Genomic DNA, 23,966 nt, shown 5'->3' with positions numbered 1-23,966 from the left:
AATTTGTGAGCGTTAGAGGTACAGATGTTTTTAGCTTTGGGCAGAGCCGGGCTAGCTTTTTCCCCCTAGTTTCCAGTCTTTGTGCTAAATTAAGCTGACCAGCTGCTGGCTCAAACTACTGTAAATATACCGTACAGATTTATGAGTGGTATAAATCATCTCATCTAACGCTCGCTAAAATAGCAAATACAAAATTGTATTTGTAAAACAATTAAGCTACTTTGATGTTTTTAATTTTCAGTTCAATTCTGCAGGAATAGGATACATATACTAGACCTAGTTGATATTGACAACTCAGGATCAAAATTCCCGCCAAGATTTCTAGAAATATTTTGCTGTGGTTTCATGGGAAATCTGTGGACAAACCATGTCAAAAGTTCCAACTTTCTACATGAAGCACTGAAGGAACGAAGTAGTTATTTGTGCTATACAGTTTAGCCTAATGATAGTAGGTCTAAAAGTCTTCATTGGCTCAAAAAGACTCTTTTTACCCAAAAAACAAGAATGGACATGAATACACCTGAGCTCACATGGGCCTAAAAATGGGACCGCATTTCAAAAGAATCTGACTTTTCAGTGTGTGGACTTGAGTTGAGAACCAAGCATCACTTAAAACTCCGCATGTCTGTGCAGTAAGCAGCCTATCAGCGCGCAGCGGCCCAGGAGTGTGTTTCTTTAAGAATGTAAGGTGGGTGAGCCCCTTTTCCTGACGCACGCCTGGTATGCAAACATAAATTTAGCAGCAACGTGTTTGCTGGGGGAACAAAATATCTGGAAGCGACCAGTGAGGTGTCATGTCGTCTCCGGCAGTTCTTGGCTGACATTACCTTTTTTTATTCTCTCTCTCTCTCTGTGTGTGAACTGGAGCCGGAGCGCAGCGCGGAGAGGAGAGGAGAGGAGAGGAGAGCAGCGACTGGGCAGACTGCGACAGAGCGGGCAATCCCAACCTCTCTACAGTTTGAAATTACATTGAATTACCAGCGTCAGAGATGACAGGGGGCTGCTGGTGGACGCCTGGACTGGTTCTTCTCGCTGCTTGTGTGAAGGTACGTTTCACACTCAACGCAACGTTTGATTCAGTCATTTAACATGTGAGAGGAAAGCGCGTCACTTCAGTCTGACATAAATGCGTTTGTGAAGTTGGCGCTCCACGAGACCGCTGTTGTTTGGATCTATTTTATTGTATTTTACTTTTAAGAATCAGACAAAAAGACAACTGCTTTAGATTTGACCTGTCCTCCGTCTCTAAAGGAAAACTCACTATTGTAACTCAATGGGGACCCAGGCGCTTTGGTTATTGTATTATATCAATATACTGTATAGAATTCATAACAGGGTTTATTCTAATCCTACAGGTATATACAGGGTATTTATCTATATGCAGGAGCCGTTATTGACAATGATGGTTTTTATTTTTATTTTGGGATGTGATGAAGTGGTCATCCTCTTCCTCCAGTGATGCTGAAGCAGGTCCAATGCTGCTGCACAGTGGATGAGAGGAGGAACAGTGTGTTATTGTCTGCAAATCTGAATTGATCAAATATCTTGTAATAAGGTATCAACAGCAAGCAATAGTATACTCCGATACTGTAATAAAACGTCAGTTCATTTGAGTTGGACATAGAGTTGAATTGAGTGATAGTTTCCTATTACCTTGCAATGGCAGACCTGAAATTTAAATGGAGAGAGAGCATAGGTCATCCTCCGAAAGGTCAAAGCTTATCAGTCCTGCATTGGACAGACTTCTTAAATCAGTGCACTCAGCTTACACTAATCACTACTGGATTACATGGTATCCCTTAAAGGCCTAATTAATGCAGGCAAAGTTGTGTACAAGCTGACGCATGCTGCGTAACGGCACGTCAAGAGCCGAGCAAGACTTTTAAGTGGCACCCAAAGCAGTTGTTTGTCCTGCAGACAGATTTTAGGTCTCAACAGAGGGGTGGGATGTCACTGTCAGAATGTGTAAATGAGCGCGACAGGTGCTAATAGCACTTCAAGGTGATTCAGGCTTTAGACACCCTGGCTGCCGTATAGCACCGCCGAGCACGTCCACACTGTAATCAGTGAATGTCCGTGACAGAGAAGCACTTGGGGCTTTGCAACTCTTTCCAGGCCACTGTCCAGTGCTGGCCTCATTAGGTTACAGTTTAAATAGGCCCATTGGGAAACAAATCATGAATTGGCACATTAATGTATGCGTATGAGCATCAGTGTGAAGCTGCTGATGTAAGACCTTTTTGATATATAAATGTTTTCATGATTATCTGAAAAGTATAAATGACCGTTAACTTTCCACATTAACAGAAATTTGTCTGTGATGAGCGTCCATTATGAATGATTGTACTCCACTCCATGTGCTGTTCATTTCAGTGTCTAGAGCGTTGACTTCTGTGTTACAACAAGTTGATTTGAGTTTGATTGTTTCGTGTCGCACATCGAGACTGAATAATGACTTGGTAGGTTTTTTTTGCTCAAGTGGTCGTGACAAGCTTTTCTACGGTGCAAGAAGTGACTGCAGCATGAGTCCGCACTGGACATTTGTCTTTATTCACACACACACACCAGGGTGACCGGGTGTTTTGCTTCAGAGACCAGGGATCAACAAGTGCCGCCTCCCGGGGTCTCTGCTATGCGGTGGTCGTTTCTTTTCATCCTTGGTCTTAGGTCAGAGTCTCGACATTACTATTTAACTGAAGAATGAGACTCTATATTTGTGTGTATGGCTGTTGGAAGTTGTGTAACGTGTGTGTGGGCCAAATGGCCTGTGGCTCCAACCCTAAATGGAATAGGCCTTCCTTTGTGGGTGACATAATGACATACCTCGAGTGATTCTTGGAGGGTCTTGTTGGTTTCACTCTATTCCCTTGATTTGTGCAGCAAAGTGGAACCTTCCAGAAACAGTTTTTTCCTTTTCTGCTGGATGGGTATTTGTGTGCGCAAGAGTCTGTGCCCTTTTTTAAAAGACACAAAAAGCATCTCTCTGAGCACAAAGGTTAGTGCCCGTAAATCACGATTTGGCACCTGCCATGGTGATTGAGCAAAGCAAAACCTTTTTGTATGCTTTCATTTTTTGTCTTGCCTCTCTTGCTTTTGCTGTTTGTGCTTTTATTGTTAAAAGGTTAATATTTCCTAAGTGATGAATCTTAATTTTGTATTTGTCAGTTTTTCTAATTTTATTTTTACAGGTGTTACCATTTCCAATACCCAAACTCACCACAATGTAATTTCCTGTGTGCAACATATCAAGATCTATGTAAGCTAACATAAACAAACAACATAGCCCGTAGTGCTTTTTAAATTCCTGTTGTTAAAAGTTTGTTGGTAATAATAAACTTTTGTTAAACTTATTATTATGTTGTCCGTGCAATGTTTCAAACCAATCTCCTGAAAAAAACATGCAGACACTGTCTACATTCACACAGTTTTGGAAATGTTCGCCAGCTTAGCTTAACGTGAACTAGTTTCACAGTAAAGGCCACTGCGTCACAAGTGCATTTTTTGAGAATAATAAGGAGGAAGTAGAGAAATATCAACGGTAGCGTTGCGACAATCGGTGTAATGAGGTCAGTATCTACATCCATACTTATAAAGACCTTTAAAGACAGAGATAAAACTTTTGGTGTGTTCTCTGTTTAATCATTTTTTCCGACACAAATTCGGGTGAAGTTATTAGTTTAAACCTCTTGATATCATTGCTTCAAATAAAACACTGCAGCAGACTGCTGCCATAATATCTTTTACAGTTGATAAAATTGCTCTCCTTTTGGGAGTTATTGCTAAACTACATGGTGGTTTTCGACACATGACGGATTTAAGTCAGCTGCCAGGCTTCATCACATTTTATGGCTGCCGCAATCAGCTGGAATTCAAAAGGACATTAGCCACAAAAGCAACAGATTTTGATGTTTATTCAAGGAAATGGTCCCTCTCAGAGTCTTAATGCAGCGAGCAGCGTGTATTGAAGTCCTCAGGATGGGGAAGCTTTCGGGTCTAATGGCAGGATTAAGTGGGGTCACGGCGTTCAAATGGTCCCAAGTGATCGTCCGTCAACAACAACATCTCTTGTTCTCTGAAACACGCTCCTCGGCTTGATTGCCTGATCGTAAAGACCACAAACTATCCAATTAGCTTTCATGAGGGCCTTTGTTGTGGACGCAAGTGGAATGGGAAGGGAATTAATTTTGAGAGGGATTGGTCCCACTTGAGGAGAAAAGGAAAGGGCTTCAGAGAACATCTGGCCAGTGATGGATGGAGCAAGTTTTTGGAGTGTGTTAACAAAAGCGACTGTTTTTAGTTACGTTGCAAAAGCCTTTATACTCATCTCATTGTTCCCATATGGGCTTAATCTGCGGAGTGAGACCGAGGGCTGTTAAGTGTGGAAGTGTATGTGTGCAATGTTACTCTCACTCCAAGGCCAAAAATTCACTGGTACTCATGTTTGCATAAATTGGTACCCGCTGCAAAATTTTTCACTTTTCATTCAATGCTCTTGATGTTCCTGGCACAGTAGCAATTTCCTGTGTGTCCTACTCAGGTGTGCCGGGATGCTTCTCTTCCAATACTAGAAATCCAGAGAGCAGGCATTCATCCCTATAGAGCCCTGCCAAAAGGAAGTAGCTTCACTTCATTCTCAGCAGTCCAAGGAAGGAAAAGTACTGCAGAACAGAACAAGACATGGCAGCTTCTATTGGATGTTAAGTCCCAAAGAAAGTTCAACAGTATTTACAATAGAATGGCTAAGGTCGAGCACTCATCTCCAATTTGTATTTTTTTCTTTTACTTTTATTGAAAATCCTCCTGAAGATCTTTCAGTTCAAAGAAGCTATTGTAGAAATACAAAATCCCCAATCAGAGATTTCACAAATGGGGCATGGCCTGAGAAGAATATATAATAGACCTGGCCAGCTGTTCCAGATGATGAGCTTGTCTCTGGTATTGCATTTTTTAAAAGACAGTTTTCCCCTATCTTTGCAATCCCAGTGTTGACAGACACTTGCCAGACCTGACCGAGTGCATTTGTCTTTGACTCCAGAACCAACTATTTAGTAAAATGAATTCTTTGATATCCTGGGAAATATGCTTATCCGCTTTGTGGCGAAGAGTTAGATGAGAAGATTGAGAGGACTTCTATGTCTCCATGCTAAATATGAAACTAAGGCTAGGGGACATTTAGCTTAGCTTAGCATAAAGAATGGAAACCGGCAGCCTGGCTACGTCGTGTTGTTTTTACATACAAGATAAATGTGGTAGTCAGTCAGCTGTAGAGGTGCTTGTATGCAGAATGTTCTGCCTTTGGACAGAGCCAGGCTAGCTCTTCGCTTCCATTTCCAGTCTTCATGCTAAGCTAAGCTAACGGTCCCCTGGACATAGCTTCATATTTAGCGTACAGACATGATAGTTGTATCAATATTCTCATTGAATTTTCGGTAAGAAAGCAAAATAGAGTATTTCCCACAATGTCCAAATTTTTCCTTTACATCAGGAGTTGATTAACAAACCAGGCCTTTTGAAAATTGAAAAGATGTGGAACGGAGAATATGGCTTTTTGCTGATTTTGCTCTCCAAAATCTTGTGGAACCTGATAGTGTTGCTTGCCTTTCAATCACTTGATGCCAAGTTCTAATAAAATGCTGTGACTGACTGCCCAAAGCGGCCTGTGCCAGTAAATGGCATACCTTGCTGGAGTCATGTTGCAGTGTAATGCCAAAGTGTATGGAAGAGGGCGTGTTGTTCAGACTACAATATCAAAAAGCATAATGAGTTTTTGTGGTTTCATGTGGCTCTTAGGGAATTCGGTATGTCTTATTGTACCACACACACACACTGCAAAACTCTGCAACATTTTTTATATTGGGCTGCTGCAGTCACGCATTGATAGAAAGATTCCAGCAGATGGCAACATTACAGCAGAGGGACTTTTTGTGTCCAGTTCAGCAACGATGGCCTCTGTAGGTCCCATGCCCATCACGGATAGTCAACTCTATTGTGATTTTGCAGGTGGCTGCCCTCCGTCCCCTCTCTGTTTCCTCTGGCGCCCCTTCATGAGGTGTATTTGTCATTGCCGGGCTGAAAAGCGGAGCCTCGGACATCCTGTTCCTCTTATGAAACATCTTGGGCTCCATCTGTAGTGAGCCCACGTCCCTTCCGTCAGCGTGATTGAGCATTGTTGTTTTATCCTGTTGTGTGTTCCTGGACGCCAGCTCAAACTTCATTTGCCGCAGCCGGGGCCCTCCGTGCATCATCTGGCTTGCACATTTTTCACACACAGCCAATCTCATAAGCAACAGCCGAGCTGCTCTGCCATGGCTTGAGCATGTGTCTAGTTCTGTCTGTTCTGTTTTGCCCCGGCCTTGACCTCAGATCCGTCCCAGGGTGGGATTGCAGCGGGAGTGCCGGGGAGTGGTGCTAACGAGAGGGGAGAGGGAGCACTCAAGCCCCTCTTTTGACGCCTAATTAGAAGGGAGGGCAGGTAGGAGGTGTGTGTGTTGAAACAGTACTGAGGAGGATCGTTAGGAGAGAGGAAGAAGCCAGACAGGACTGTGAAGAGGGATTGAAAGAGGAAAGGCAAAAGTAAGAGGGAAGATATTGGAGGCTAAAAGTCTAGAATGGAAGAGAAAGAGAGGGACAGGAAAAGGTATCTGAGAAATGTCCAAGACAATGATTATGTTTTAGCCCTTTAGTAATTGAATCAAAGAGGAAACAAGAAAAATGGTCTTAAAGTATTAAAGGAATTGATGTGTTAATATGAAAATCCGCAGGTCAAAGCCAAGTCCTTCCACAGATGTAGCAGGTGCGAAAGAATACAATTGAATAACATCTTTGTCAATGAATAGGGTTAAATAAAACGCAGTAAAACAAAAAATGTTTACAGGTGAGTGCCACGTTAAAAGATAGAAAGGAAGGTTGGAATATTAATGGAGTGATATTGATGTGGATTTAGGAAAGAGCAAGAGGAGACAGAGACACACTCAGACACAAGGATGTCTGTAGAAATGGGAGGAAAAAAAGAGCAATATTGATGGAGTGAGAGGGAAAGGGTTGCATGAAGCGTGCACAGAGAGCAAAAGGCCAAGCTGGAGTAATGTAGAACAAAGCCACAGGCATCAAATTGAAAAGTAAAACGCATAAATATTCAACTGTAGCTTCTTGGAGAAAATGGAGATGCAGTAATTCCAGATCCACTGACTGGTTGACAGGCATGAAAAACAAATGCCAGTTATCTCTCTCGCTGACCTCACTCCTTTTGGACAAGGAAAAAAAAAAGGAGGTTGCATAAGAGTGTGAGACAGGTTATGTGAAAAATGACAAGGACGAACGGTTAAATTCATTGGGAACATGATTGACTGAGGGTCTGCAGTGCCGGTGTCTGACAGGGTCTCCACGGCTGACTGCGGCGAATGTTTGTGAGGCTAATGACGCTTTCTGCTGTTCTCACATCTGCTTCCCCCCGTGGCCACATGTGCTTTGAGTAAACGTTGAGCCGCCACGACTAAACACTGGAGACCCCTTTTTACAAATGATGTGCTATTAGGATTACTATGCATACGCCCACAGAAGCAGATTGATGAGCATGTAATCGTGCATGCTCGCAAAGTAGGTGTGTGTCTGGCATGTGGATCTGCGCGCTTCAGTGTCGACCATTTTTCATTCTGTATTTGCTTCATGGTAGTTTTCATCGTTGCTTGTGGAGTCTGCATTATCTGTATGGGGTTCAAATTGTGTAAATAAAGGGGATTCTCAGAAGCAATGCATGCACATACTGACTGTGCAAGACAAAAGCCATTGCATGCATGTTATTTTAACACAAAAGATTTTATTATTACTGTGTTGAATGACATTGTTGGTGACAGGTATCGCCAATCTCATAAATACATTTGTCTACCTTCCTACTGAGAGTTAGATTAGAAGATCACTACCACTCTTATATCTGTCCGGTAAATATACAGCTACCACTAGCAGTCACTTAGCTTAGCTTAGCATAAAGTCGGGAAACAGGGATACAGCTAGCCTCGTTAAGTGGACAACTACCTGAAATTGCGTAAATTGAGTACGGTAATTGAGTAAATATACTTGGCTGTTTCCACCAAAGGTGTGTGTGTGTGTGTGTGTGTGTGTGTGTGTGTGTGTGTGTGTGTGTGTGTGTGTGTGTGTGTGTGTGTGTGTGTGTGTGTGTGTGTGTGTGTGTGTGTGTGTGTGTGTGTGTGTGTGTGTGTGTGTGTGTGTGTGTGTGTGTGTGTGTGTGTGTGTGTCCATACCCAGGCTGCTCACAGGGATTACCTAGGACTACGGTGCCCTCTATGAAATGCACTAGCACACACACTGTGGTGAGCAGTGACACAGCACAGATGTTGCGGGCCACAGCACAGACTTTCTGGCCCCTGTAAAGAGGCCTGGGTCTCCCCTTTTTGAGTGAGCACACTGCCTGGGAAACCTGTGGTCTTTTGGAGCATGTTTGTGTAAAGTATAAAGTGTATCTTAAGTGTGTTTATGTGTTATTTGTAAGAGTGTGAGGTGGAAATTGTGAGGTCATGGGAAATAACAGTGATGTCGGGATTTCTGTAACAGTGCAAGCAGAAATGTGCATGACCATGATGTGTTGAATTTCAGTTTGTATTTCTCGCTAATTGATTACATTTTTTTTTTTTCAAACACAAAGATTACATTTTTGGTTAAAGATACATTAGGGGCAGGTCTGAACTAAGAGTGAACTTCACTGTGAACTTTAAATGACCTTTTATTCAAATTTGTATGCTTTCAAAACGCCTGTACAGGCTTGTTATTTGTATGTTGTGCAATGATTGATGTTTGACCTGTGAAAATAATTACCCCTATATGTGAAAAATGCACCCGCAGGTCGTGGTTGTTTTCGGTCTTTGGCTCGCTGATGGCCTCACCCTGGCGTTGCATTTGAAGTGCCACTGTGGAATTCTGTCCCAGCATACCTCTGTGCGGTGACATCATCCACAATGGTGTCTCGCTCTGATCTCACTCGGGGGGGGGGGGGGTGTACGATGCTCAGAAATGCAGTCTCAAATGCGCCCAGCTTGTTTGAATCTGCGTGGTCCGAGTCCTCTCAGCGCTCCCTCCCCATCCTCTCCTCCTGTCTCCCTGTTGACACGTATGCAGCTCAAAGTATTTGGCAACCATGACCTGGAAAAGTGCACATTTGACATTGAGCATGTCACTCACCCTTCATTTTCTCCACTCCTCCTTCACATCAGCAGGATATACAGTAACGCTCTTTTTTTTTAAATGAGGCTTTTTGTGTTATCAGTGCAGTTTCTTCTCATCTCAGCGGGATTTGCTTCATAGCTGGAATAGTTGGGATTGCGGTAACCAGGTGGCCTGGGAAGCCACCAAGCTGATATGACAGATACTGGATACTCGGCTCCGTATGAAAGATACTAAACTGTGTGTTCAGAAGAGATCATATAAGCTCAATGTTGAGGGATGGACTGACAGACAGACAGTGAACTAGCTGAGAGTAAGATGCAGGGCAGGTCAGGGGTGTCACAATACCAAAAATTCAGAAGTCGGTGCCAATACCAGTAAAATAACTCGATGCCGATTTCGACAGTAAAAAAAAAAGGATTTTCTAAGATTCCATGTACTTCTCTTGAAACATGAACTTCTTTATTAAAATATTTAAAACATATCAAAATGTCATAACAATACATACAAAACATGTGCAATAGAGCATAGAACAACATAATAAACTGCAATTAATGGTCGTAGTGCAACAACTAGTGTCTTCAGACACATTCCAGACTTCCAGGCATCTTTTCAAAAGGTACTGTGCAAAAACAACAACCGTGTTTATAACAGTTGCGTGACCAGTGACGTAACAAACCCCGGGTGAATATTGGAGATGTATTTGAAAGATGGAGACAGCTTAGAGCCCAAAAGGACGCAGAGTTGGCTAATTTCCTCCTGAACAGGTAGCTAAGTATTAGCTTCAGGCTAATTTATCACGGCTGCAAGGGACAGGCATTTTATGTAATTTCAACATTTGGGTACTCACATTGAATTATATAGCTAGAGTACCCGTGTTGTTTACTTGCAAAAACAATTGAGACACAGCCAGTAAAGTGATCCCGACTGGTCCTGGCTAACCGTGGCTGACGACGCCATGCTAACTGCTAGCTAACATTACCGGAGGACCAGGCAAGCGGGCCACGGCCAAGAGAGGGGGGCTGTAAATCAGGAAGAGAGGACTGTGAGTTTGCAGTGAACATGCCGTTTTTTTTCTCCTTTGACTCTCGGTCATATTTTTTCAAAAAATATGTACCGGAAGTAGGAGGGCATGACTTCGGCCACTTGTTCGTGACCTCCTACTTCTGAATCAAGGGGGTAAGCTTCGCTTCGGAACGCGTAGCTCCTATGGCGCCATTTTGATGCTACAAAGCGATCACCTCCTGTTAGCATTCCATTGACTGCCATTAATTTTGACGTCACTTTGACAGTCAATAACTTTACATCTGAAGCGTTTAAAGACTCTATTTGTCTGTGTTTATTTCTAAAGAAACACAGCAATGTATAAAAGGCTCCATTACCTAGTACAGGAGAAGCTTGCAGGCAGTTTTGACTTACGTTAGCTGTTTAGGTTTAATTACTAATGTTAACTAGTATGTTAGGGATCAATAATTAGCCTGTGCCTATGTTATCTCCTTACATATACCTACGCTCTTCGTCTCTGCAAGATTCTGAATGATTGAGATTTCTCTTGGCACAGCTACCAGAAGACTTCCAACTTTCAGACAGGTTGCTCACGTCACATTTTCGTTGTCTCTCTCAGTTAGAGGCTGCGCAGTAACGCTCAGCGCTCACCGGAAAAGTGCTTCTAATATCCTTCACTGGTCTCTGTCCAGAGGAACGGGCTCTGTTGGTCCATTCTTATATACTGTCTATGCTTCTGAATGCATCGACTGGAACACTCTGAAGCGTATACTGCCCCCATCAGATCTGGGAGAGGCGCAGCACCGATGCTGCTAACACTGGCATTGTCGCTAACGGTGCCTACGGTGCTTCAAAAAATGGGCATCGTCGGTGTTTTGTCATTTTAGAACCGGTAGGTGTCGGTAGTATCGGTTCTCGTGACATCGAAAAAAAACCTAGCATAAGTTATTGACAAAGTCTCTAAACGCACTCGGCATCTAAATCTGGGACCAGTCGAGCATTGACATATCAAAATATGATGCACTAAAGAGCTTGTTGAAAGGCTACTGTAAAGGTGTGTGTGTGTGTGTGTGTATATATGTGTATATAATATATATATATATATATATATATATATATATATATATATATATATATATATATATATATATATATATATATATATATTTATTTATTTATTTATTTATTTATTTATTTATTTTTTAAGCAGTGATCCCTCATCAGAGATAGAATAATATTTTTACAAATAATTATACCTCCTTAGATTGTTCTATCTAAATAACCGTTAGCGGATTGAAGAGGTAAAGCAATCCAGTATTTCACAAGAAAAATTTCATGATTTTTCTTCTTTCCTGCCCTGTTAATCATCTCGTAGCCCCCTCAGATTTATCTTGTGATCAATTGCATTATCTAATGATATACTGTATTCATGTCCCGTAAGTCTGCAACTAATGATTATTTTCATTCTTGATGAATATCATTTTTGATCAGTATCTTATGGTTTTGATTTTTAAAATATCTTAAAATAGTTACTTTTGCCAACCGAAAAGTCAAAGAGCCTTTAAACCACCTGTTTTTGCGAAATTACAAATTTTATTTAAAAATTTGCTGAATGATTTTCCTTTCAACATATTTTCTTGTTATGTCCCTGTCAGGGATGCATTAGCATTTAAAATTCTAAAGATATGTGGTCAAATGCGTCCCAGACCACCTTGGCTAGTGGTTTGAGTGATCGGATTGCAATGCATCTTGGTTGTTGTTTTCACTTGTATTAAGCGCTGTCCGCTCGTTATCCAATTGCACAAGATGCATTTTAAACCCAAGTGTTAAAAGGGTCTTAATAGTTTCTCTACTCAACTTAAAGTGGTTTCTAAGTAAAGTCTATTCTGGGACTCATTGTTTGGAATAATTCTTGGACATTATTTTGGTCAAAATAAAAACTTTTGGCCCAGAGTGGAAGATCAGTGAATTCTTACTCCTGACCCCCGAGAAATAACATCTCATTTAATAAACCTGCTGACATTTGGAGTTCCTGCAGGGAAATATCTGTCTGTTCATCTGTCACGCTCAATATTTCATACAATATTTACTCCAGGTGCACGCAACATCATCTTAACATCACAATACCAAATGGATTTTGATTAAACCTCATGAAGTCATGCCATTAAAGTGCAAAACAAGGTGACATAATGTCTGCCATTCATCAACGACATTTAGTGTAGTGTAGTTTTGTTGTTGATGTGGGAGGAAGATGGAATGAGGGAGAGGCTTTCTGGATTTTGCCAGACGCAGTGAGAAAACGGGGTTGTTGTCACTGACAAACAATGGCAGACTGTGTGTGTGCATAAGTACAAAGCGCAAGAGACGTTTGTATGTTTTAAGTTGGTGAAAGATGCACGTGTGTCAACGCAAGACAAGTCTGTTAGCTGACGTTGATTGGCAGGAGGGCGCAGCAGGAATGTGCCCGTCTACAGCTCTCTGCGGGACAGGTACAAACTGCTCTATCATCGCATGAGAGAGTAATGGTTACGGGCAAATCATTACATGATCAGAAGGAACCAAGTCTGTGCCAAATATGCACAACATTCAAGGTGTGTGTGTGTGTGTGTGTGTGTGTGTGTGTGTGTGTGTGTGTGTGTGTGTGTGTGTGTGTGTGTGTGTGTGTGTGTGTGTGTGTGTGTGTGTGTGTGTGTGTGTGTGTGTGTGTGTGTGTGTGTGTGTGTGTGTGTGTGTGTGTGTGTAAGGGAATGACGAGAGAAAGGGAGATCATAATCGGAGAGAAAGAATGTCTGATACTAACAGGATGAAGATTGGGGATGGGTATGATTGGAGGTGGGAGGGTGACCTAGATGAGTTTGGTCTCTGCGATGAGTGGACAGACTGTGTCCAGTGCGTGGTAGCTTGGCACAGGAGCTGGGGGTGTGGGAAAGGGATTAGCCTCAACCAAAAGAGAAGAGAGGTGCTATCGTTAACCCCAGAGTTGTCTAATGAACGAAGGGTAGCGGTTTGTTAACCCACAGTGTCTTCTTTTCTATTTCAACACATGTTAAGTAGAGAAAATGCAACACCTGGGTATGGAGGATTTGTCCAATAGTTGTTTTAAGGATCCTTAGATGGAACTTTCTGAGTGACAAAAGTAATGTAACAGGTACTGTAACTCATTGCAGTATTTAGTTAAGGAAATGAAAATACTTTTTAAGCGTGTAATTTAAATGATTATACATTTTTTGATTTACAGAGGTGGGAATCACAGGACACGATACAGCAGTTCTGCAGTAATCAATATATTGCTAGACAGTCCTATAATGATACATCACAGTATTGGTCTATGAATACAAAATGCCTGTGAAAAGGTTAAGTGCAGGTTTTCTTATTCATTGCAAGTCCAACCTGTTAGAAAACAGCACAATTCTGCAGCACAAGTTTTTCAGAACTTTAGAGCAACTATGGGTACAGACTTTGGACTTAAACATGGCTGGGGCCTCTGTTATTTTCCTCAAACTGCTGTCCGCCATCCCAAACTTCTTCCTCTTCGGCTAGTTAACTTCCGTTCAGGTTTCCCTCATTCATGTGTTGAGCACCACCTCGAGGAGCCATGAAGTAGCGACGCTAGGAGCAGGAAAAACCTATTTAGAATGCCTTATTTTATTAATTAAAATATCGATATTTGACGCCAGTGTATCAATTCTCGCATCGGACATAGAGGGACAAGGATATATTGCTGAATTGATTATTTTGTCCCACCCCTAGTCTACACCCTTATCAATACTTAAATGCAGATTACAGACATCAGATTACAGTTCATCACCATTACAGAACCAGACATGGTATAAAAACTAATCTGTCAATGGATTACCAAAGAAAAAAGGGGATGCAATCTTAAATGAAATTTATTATAGCAAAATTGCGCAACAAATGTTACATAGGAGAGAAACAAATGTTTAATACACATCCTTACTCAGTGGTTAAACATTTACCCACAGAATGCGATGACTAATGTCCATATCTTATCTGATCTACGATCTTCACACTAAAAGAAAGTCAAACCATGGTGAAGTTTATTGCCCATTGATCTGCACATTTCCTGCATGCCTATTAACCTTGATAATGGTCATGGAAGCAGTGTATGTACTGTATTTACTATCGTTCAGTCAAGTTAAACGTGATGAATGATAATGCTGCAAATGTTTTTACATATTCGGTTGATATTTTTCATACTACATTGGACCTATCTTACTTTAGTCTTTGAGTCCCTAAGTGTTTTACTTGAACTGGCTCTGCAGACTGCAGAGAGAAGACAAATAGGCCCATGTATCCAGAAGAGGTGACATAAAACCTTCATAAAACACAAACTGGATAATGTAACTGGAATAAATCTCTAAAAATTGGCCAGTGAATTTTCCCATAGCACACGACCTGTTAATGAGAAGCCAAATTCACGACAGTTGGTCGATCAATCACTTCAACATTTTGTCTGAGCGCATTGTAGTTCCACCTAAATGTAACTGGCAACCCGCCTTTTTGCATAACAGGTTTGGAATTTATTGCACTTGCCCACAGCTAACAAAATGCCAGTCTCTCACCTCATATTGAAGGATGCTCACTAACCCAGCGTTAATATTACAATATGTGGTTGTAATTGCAGTGGCTTAATCTATGCTGACAACAAATATTTTTGCAGGGGAATATTTTCCTTAAAACCAGACTGAGCTTGCAGACCGCTAATTTATACAACAGATGTGGCATTGGGCAATGCTAACAAAACATTTTAGGTTTACAGACATCTGTGATACTGAAAGACAGCTATGCACGTTTTGCAATATAGTAGAGTGGAGCTATTCTTCATAGTATTTTAGCGACTTAAAAAGTAAAAGTGCAATGAATCAAAGCAGGTACAGCAGAGGTATAAAGTTATTATTTGTACCAGCTGTTAAGTAACTGGATCTGTTGCTGTGTGCAGGTGTGTCAGGCAGACACACTGCCTTGAGGTGCAGCGGAGGATGTAGGTTCATGTTCAACAATGTGTGCCAAAACTGTCTCGCTTGTCTCTAACTTTAAACATTTTTTTTTTTTTTACTTTTAGCTGTGCATCCATGTGTGTCTGTAATGCAACCTTAGGTGATTCGTGCTCCAACATGCCACTATCTTTTGGGTCGCTCCTAAGGTATATCTGCAAGTGTGAGCTTACATGTCTTTTTTTTATCTACTTGACATATTTGATTTATGTCCTCCTTTTGTTTATGCTAATTAAGAACGCCCAGCAAGCCGGGTAAAGGTATTCTTATATACTAAATCCCCGTTTCATTTCCTCATGCTAGTCTTTGTAAACTCATAGTTTAGGCTTAGCTCCACAGTGTGGCCTTGCATGCCCACTGGCTGACTTAGCTCCTGCTGAGCCCTGCTCCTGGCTCTGGGGGTTCATCCACAGCCTCTCCCTTTTCCTGGCTCTTGCCTACTTCAGCTCCCAGGCTTCCTGCTCCCCACAGGTCAAACTCGGAAGTGTAGGCGAGAAAGAGGGTGACAGATGACCAATGCATGCACGTTGTGCATAGGCCATAGGTGTGTGTGTGTGTGTGTGTGTGCTCGCACTGCAGCGACCCCACCCTCTAGGTTGCCTCTTCCTCTGCAGTGCGGTGCAGAGTGAAGGTGTGGTTAAAGGCCACTGAGGGTAAGATGATTTCCTCCACCACAGTGAGAAAGCGAAAAAGACAGAGAAATAGAAATATGGTAGCGGTTTGCCCAGGGGTGTGCACATTCTCATGTCAAGTTTGTTTTTTAAGAGGGTGAGGAGCACTCATGCTTATTTTACACCTGGCCCTTAATCTATTGAGTGTGTGTTTGTGCAATAAGTTTCGAGCCATACAGCCTACGTGCGTTAAGCTTTTTATTGACAAAGTTTCCAACTGTTGGGATACATTTGGATGGACATGTCCTTGCTTTTATGCGACGATCCAGGGCAAAGGAAGGATTGCTTTTCTTTCCGCTGCTCTAATCCAGGTTTTTGCAGAGGCTTGGCCAGTTAGTTAGCAGATTTAAGAGTGCAAATGAACCCACTAGAGCTGGGCAATATATCGATATCTTGATATGAGACTAGCTATTTTCTTGTCTGTTGTCTTTTTCTGGCTTTAAACGCTGCATTACAGTAAAGTGATGTCATTTTCTGAACTTACCAGACTGTTATAACTGTTCTATTATTTGCCTTTACCCACTTAGTCATTATATCCACATTACTGATGATTATTTATCAGAAATCTCATTGTGTAAATATTTTGCGAAAGCACTAATAGTCAACACTACAATATCGTTGCGGTATTGATATCGAGGTATTTGGTCAAAAATACCGTGATATTTGATTTTCTCTATATCGCCCAGCCCTAGAATCCACAAATCATATACACACATGCACAGAACAGCAGAACTCCCAATCAAAATCAAGGATTTTTACTGTACGTAAGAAGAAGCCAGCTTGGCTCCTGGACACTCACCTACTGTAACTTGCATGCCCCAGTTATCTGGATGACGCAAGTAAATCAGGGTAGATCCACCACTTGTTTCTCATTAATATCAGGCACACCCAGCTGTTGTCATAATACTGCTGTGTGCACGGCCCTTTGTGCTTCTAACCTCTCCTACTTCATCAGAAACACTTGGTCAGCTGCTCAGTGGCAGTAACTATCTTTCCGTCCCACCCTTGTACTCTGTTAGGCTTACAGTTTTGATATTCAAGATGATTTATTATCATTCTTCTGTCCTCTTTTAAAGAAGAGCAAAGTAACATTTACTCTGGTACCACGGTTCAGGCGACAAAAATGCAATAAAAACAACTGAAATAATTAAAAAAACGTACATACAATGTTGAACACACAGTGTTAAAATTGCAAATCTGTAAAGTAGTAGGTTTCCCAGAGTAATAATAGTTAAAAAATTCAGAAAGCAGAACCAGAAAATATCAGTTTGTGGTGCCAAACCACTCCACAGTTTTATTAAAGTGTTTTTTTTTTTCATCAGATGGAAAACATGTATTACTCTGAAATTTATCAAGCTCTTGATCCAAGAGAATGTGACCACTGAATATGAGTTTTAAATAAGTTTTCACTCCATAAATGGTCTACTAACATTTCAGTTGTTGATAGAAATGGACAAGAGTGGAGAAATTAAAAGCAAAACACCCTGCAAAATCATTTTTGAGTGTGCAAAAAGCTAAAGTTATAATTTGGAAAATTTGAATGTTGTAGTTGTGTTACAGCAAAGGCAAAATATGTACAACATACATTTTAGATTTAGAATTAATCAGATAGAGAACAAAGGTATAAAGAAAATTAGCTAGATGGCGGGGCCTTTTGACTCAGGATCATAAAAAACTATGACAAAAATATTTGTCATCAATGGCAGATTTCATTGATGAAATTCCAGATAATGGCAGATCAGTTAATAGACTGCAGTTCTTGTAGCATGTGTGATCTGTAATGGTCTCAGAAATTATTAAAACAAAAAGATCAAAAGAGGAAAGGCAATGAAAGGCATTCCCCCTCCGTCATCACTAAACTGTAGCTGGTAGCGCTGCCGTCACTCACAACACACCCCACCGGCCCAGCACATGTATTTACTTCTCTGTCCTTTCTGTGACCCATAATTCCCTTCTTCCTGCCCACCTAACTCTTAAAGATTAACAGGGGGCTCACTACCTGTCCACCTGCTAGAGGCATCACATTTACAGGCACCAGGGTAATCTCACGGGTCCAGTTGGTTTTCTAATCCTTGGAAACCGAAATGGAGAGCCTGTCAATGGGCAGGCTGTTCACTTTCCAAGGGGATCTGTTATTGCAACTGCCATTGTTCAGCTTTGGAGGCCACCTGTATCAATATCAGAATTTACTGTGCCAAATGCAACTTATTGGATATCGTGTTTTCTTGGCATTACTGAGATGTGAACGTTGTCTTGATTTTACCTTGATTGTGTCTTGCACTTTTGTTCAAGTGAAAAGACAAAGAAACAAACTGGGGCTGGCTTGTGCACTGATTTGTGGCAATAAATGTTTTTGTAGAATTCGTGCCCTTGTTCCAAGGCACGCAGGGGTGTTTGGTAGCGGCACCAGATCGCTATAAAGATGTACTTGAAGCTTTCATTGGTTTCATCTTCCCCCCGACTTGAGATATACCCTCAGGATCTCTCCGTGTCACCTGGATATCTGTAGCCAATGTGAAACCCGCAGAATGCAAAGCCATCTCTGTTACACACGCCAACAACAATGGAAGGGCTGCTAGGACCACATTTTGAAGGTTTTGGTTGCAGAGGCAATTTTGGAGCTATCAGATTGAAACTCAAGATGCCAGGGCAAGTCAATGCTGTCAGGAATTTCTAAGAGGGGTGTGCGCCTATTTGAAAGCCACTTTCTTAATGTACGAAAAAAAGAAACCCTTTCATGGCCGGAGAATCCCGATCACAATGGAGTGGAGGATGCCACTATTGAGTTTTAGCGTCTCAAATGTCTCCCGCATTTAAAGTAGTATGTCTTTAACTCTGAGGTTGTCTGTAACAAAGCTACTCAGGTGAATGTCTTTGATAAGAAGCATAGTATTATATTTCCATAAGTAGATGAGCTGTTATGTTGGGGTGTAATACTATTCCATTCATTTTATCTGGTTTGCCGTTGAGTACTGTCCAAAACTTAATGGACCCTCTGATTTTCAGTTTTTAAGGTCTGGTAGCTACATCTCCCTCGTTCCCATTCGTACTGTATATTAACATGAGATTTTCCACTTCTGATTGCGTGTAAGTAACACAGGCTAAACTAAATGATTTATGTGATTTTTCTCCTGTCTTTGTGTGTGTTAGCACTGTAAATCGAGCATGATCTATCGGCCCAAGACTGCATATTCTTGCAAGTTTGCAGACACACCGTACACTCATGTCGTACACAGTACCTGTTCCTCCTTACAATGAACCTCGCCTCAGCTTGTGCCGATTTTAGCGCTGCTGAGAGACGGCTTCCAACCACATGGGATGCTCTTAGGTTTCATGCCACCAGGGGTTTGCTCTTCACTCTGAAAGAATAACATTTCTTACACAAACTGAAGCAACTGCCAGCAAGTTTTTAGAGACAGATCCCTCATATCACAGGGTGATACCTACCTGCCTCAGCCGGCTAACCTGTCAAATTTGTCCTTTTGAGAGTAGAACTGTAGTCGCTCTTTGGGGAAGGCATTAATACTGTAATACCATCAGTGCAGTTTCTGTCTGTCACTAAAAGTTCAAAAGAAAGCCATCAGCAATGTTTTTAATGCATTTGATGGAGTGTGATGATTACATTTATTATATTTTTAGAGCTACACGCTCATGCTGTCTAATCAAACATCGTTAACTGGTGCGCAATGGAAGAGGCTTACAGAGCTTAGTAACAAGATATGATAGAAACCACTTTTTTTTTAAACCTATCATTATGATGCCAGAATGGCACAAGAGCCAGGTCAGTGTGCCCCAGAGTTGGGATGGGAAAAGATAAAAATAATAAAAATGTCTTCCCATAGCGGAAATGGTGTTTTGTCAGTACTTTTCTGTAAGCGTTTTGGACTCGCTTGTTTCTGAAAAGGGCAGGGCAGGGAGAGAGAGGCGTCCAGCGTTTCTCCAGCAGGCTTGTACTGTAGCTGTGCCCGACAGTGCCAAACCCTGCTCCCTGCTGAGATGATCCTGGGCACACGCTCCAGCTGTGCAAACACAGCCGCATTGCTGAGCACACACTCACGTTCAGGCTGAGCCAAATCCAATTATTTGCCTTGCCTTGAGTTTTTTCTCCCTTTTTTCGTTTCGTTTCAGTAGCGCATATTCAGCCACCTTTCTCAGTGCACATGAGCTGCCAGGCTGAACAAGGCTGACAAACGCACCACTGTGGCTTCTCTCTCTTATTATATATATATATATATATATATATATATATATATATCTCGTGTGAACATTCCCCTGCTTGTCAGCTTAATTTCTCAGCCTTTTACTCATTTTCTTCCCAAAACTCTGGCGTGACAGTGGGTATCCATTTTGTTTGAAGGTGAACCACTAAAGTCAACACGGAGGGGATGCGAGCCGCTCGATCGTTGGCCAGTCGACACAGACAGCGGGCAAAGAAGGTTTTTGTCAGGAGGGTTCAGCCCGTTTGAACATAAGCACCCAGCCAGTTATGTTACCTTTACTGACCTGTGGTGCTTTAGATCATCCTCGAATTCAAGAAGCACGAGAAGTCAAACGAGGGTTTATCAGAGCTTTTTGCTGAACTTAACTGCCTGCTGATGAGAGCTCTGATTGAATCAAAAGGGTAAAGTTGCAAGCAGTAAAGCCAAAACACAAGTTTTATCAAAACCAAAAAAATCAATTGGCAAAACTATGAAATTAAGAAGCGATACTATACTATAAACTGAATTTTCCGGAAAGTTCATAACTTGCAGCGTTGTTTAACTTCCACTTTCGTTACCACTTTGTTTCAAGGAAATACAACTGTCTGACACTGCACAGATTTCCACTCTAAATGACTCACAAGCTGAACTTACAAGCTTGGAAGCTGCAAACCCCACTCAACTGATAAAGTCATTAGATTGAATATCAAACGTGTCCAGCTATGTGTCACACTTATGTGTAGCTGATGTTCATTTGATCTGTTAACCAGTGTCTACAGACAAAACGCTGCTTCCTGCCTGGTTCTAGGAGAACGAAAGCAGGAGGAGACGAAAAGTATGGACTATCACGTTGCCATCAGCTTGATGAGCAGAGAGGCTGCAGACACAAGCTGACATTTCAATGGATGCAACCTTGATTCTCCGTCTAACTCAGGCTTAAATGTTGAGAGTAGTGTTAAGAAATCTCTAAAAGACGCGTTCTTTCTTCGATTTCTGGAGGAGGAAGGAGAGGCTGGGGTCGAATTGAAAGTTAACTAAAAGGTTTAATAAAACAACATGAAAACAGTCAAAACACAATCAAACATAAAACACTGCCAGTAGCAGACTGCAAAACATGCTTCCCCTCGTGGGGACACCGATTGCAGCCATGCGACATGACTAAACAAATGTTAAACTGCAGCTGACAGCGGACTGAATCTATGATTCTCCTTGTGGAGTCACATAAAAACAGTCCTGAGATCGTCTCAGGATCCCACATTTATTCCTGTCTCTCAGGATAAGGACACAGCTCTGAATTTCAAGTCACAGACTAAAGTTGTTTATCATGGAAGTGTTGATTCTACAGTAATATGCATTTCCTTTGTTCTAATCACGTCTAGCTCAACAGGGGATGGCTCCCCCAAAAAGAGACAACAGTTACCTTTCCTGTGGGGACAATGAGTCGTCTACAGCATCTACTTTCATGCTAAATAACCGACATGACCTAATCAATTCTTTAGAAGCTTGAGTTTGAGTGAGGCAGTCAAATGCTGATTAGTGTATTTGATTAGATCTACCTGCAAACTGCATATAACCAAAAGTACATTGTTTTCAAAACGTAAGCATATTTTTAACTTTTTAACTTCAACAGTAGAAAATATAACAAGTATCTGATTCCAGCTAAAAAGACAACACATTTTGCATGCTGTACCTATCCATCCATGTAAAAATCATATTTAGTTCAAGAATGCTGAGTAATTCTCCCCACATATTTCACTCACTTTGACCACACAACCGTTGGAACAAGTTCAGTGTTAACTTAACTGACAATGGCTTGTTTGGGGGAAAATGTATTGAGTAATTTTGGGTGAGAACAGTACAGTAACCCCTTACAACTGAATCTTTCCATTTCCGCTGAACAGCCGTGCCCTCGCAGTATACATAAACTGACCGTAGTAGACCGCAGTAGAAGCTACTTTTGGCTCTGCTGTTGCTTTGGAGCTAAATGATTTTTCCTGAGATAACCGAGTGCTTGTAAGCTGGGCCAACAGGGAGCCCTAATGCATCAACAAACGCATGATATGCTGTCCCTCACTGTCGCTGGGCCTATATGGGAATGACCTGCCATGCTCTTGAATACACTGAACAAACACAAGTTCCTGGAGCAAAGTGTACATGCAAGCAGAAAATTGACTAGAATTAGAAGAATGCAACAGAAATCCATTTAGGAATATCACTATAGACACAGAGTAAACGCTACATTATTTACGTGACAGTCAAAACACACACACACACACACACACACACACACACACACACACACACACACACACACACACACACACACACACACACACACACACACACACACACAGAAAGGGCATAAAGTTAGACAAACAGTTAGTGGACTCACACATGTTGTCAGACAAATCTCCCATGGCGTGTTTAAGAGTTCAAATGGCGCCTCTGATCTGTCTCTTTTAATACAAAGGGAATGTGAAGGACAAACTGTGCCAACTCACCCCCTCACCCGCTCACCCACCAGGCACCCCCTCCCTTCAAATGCCACTTTGGCTACGTCCCAGATGTCAGGGACATCATTCATCAATCATCTCGACGTGCAATCATTGTCGCAAGTCTTAGGAATCATCCACCATTGTTGGTGTCAACTACCGAGGTTCAAGACACAAATTTTTTTTGCGTGTCTATCCTGCTGAGATGCATTTTTATGTAATTAAGATCTTGATAGCAGATTGACCTTTGCTAAGAGATCTTTTTCCGCTCCTGTAGTTCGTAGAGCATCTTTCAGGTTGTTGTCCGTCAATCTTCTGGGATAATTGCACCGTCTGGAGCCTCTGCATATTGACAAGACAATGGGCGGACAAGATTAAGCTGTCACATTATGTTGGCCGTGTCATCGTAAACCGGTGGGGAAATACATTGCCGTCTCTGATCTTCTGTGGGTGTCTCAGCTATGGTTCCCTGGGGTGATTGTCATATTTAGAGGACCCTAGACAAATCGCTGGGTTTCCCCAGCCCATCTGTCAGAGCAATGATGATGTTGTGGTTTGTTTGGCTGCAGGAGAATGTCAAGTCAAGTGGGGATGTCTGGGACTGTCTGCCAAACGGAGACTTGGGCCCTTTATAAAAGTGAATCATGTTATTGTTAGCATTTGTTCTAGTGCTGTAGGACAAACTGAACCTGACCGTTCACAAAAAACATGGCAATTTACTGGCCAAAGATACCTGTATATGAAGGGTTGTTACCCCAAATGAAATTGCTTAATGATGAATATCTAAGACTCCATTACAAATTCATTATAAAACATGTCAAATTGCTCTTTAAAAAAATATCCGGTCTCTCCAGTGTAAGAATATGCAGATTGATAATCAATTTTAACAATTATGAATTTAATTTTTTGTATTGTCCTTGCATATATACAAGACACTTGTAAGTGCAGAGGCTCTTATACTGTAAGTTAACAAAAAATAACATGTCATCATTAGATAGATCCATATCTAAGATGAATAAAAATTGAGAAAAGCAAACACTTCATGTAATAATCTTAATTATAGGTTTACCAGCCTAAATGCAGTGATCATGTATCGTATGTTGGCTTTAAAAAACTTGATCACCATACAAATTCTCAAGAAAATCCCTAGGGGCCAACATTTTATGATTTGGGTTCTATAATTTATAAAAATTATGGCTACAGCTCCTGAGTGTTGAAGGATGTGGTCACTACCATCCATACACTAAAGAGAAAGCAATTGAAAGAAAGTTTAGGTCTAAGTAACAGGCAGAAAAACTTGCTGGTAAACATCCAAAATACTTTCCACTTTGTGCCCAGTGTGCAGCTGGCTGCTAATAATGCAAAACACAGTTGAAGAATGGAGTGTGGATTATGGAGTGGAGGGCTGGA

General features: G+C 41.5%; 1 protein-coding gene across 3 annotated transcripts in view; it reads left to right on the top strand.

Moving 5' to 3' along the window:
* The first annotated feature begins 706 nt into the window (after window positions 1–706).
* The window catches only part of LOC114545734 (ADAMTS-like protein 1), a 95,459-nt gene continuing 72,199 nt past the window's right edge, over window positions 707–23,966 (top strand). For all 3 annotated transcript variants that reach the window (XM_028564209.1, XM_028564208.1, XM_028564211.1), the window contains exon 1: window positions 707–1,046. In XM_028564209.1, coding sequence (XP_028420010.1) covers window positions 990–1,046 — 57 coding nt within the window. In that variant the 5' untranslated portion in view covers window positions 707–989. The remainder of the gene's footprint in view (window positions 1,047–23,966) is intronic.

The sequence above is a fragment of the Perca flavescens genome, chromosome 19, assembly GCF_004354835.1.
Source record: "Perca flavescens isolate YP-PL-M2 chromosome 19, PFLA_1.0, whole genome shotgun sequence".
In the NCBI taxonomy this organism is placed as follows: Eukaryota; Metazoa; Chordata; class Actinopteri; order Perciformes; family Percidae; genus Perca; species Perca flavescens.
This window is presented reverse-complemented; position numbering and strand designations above follow the sequence as displayed.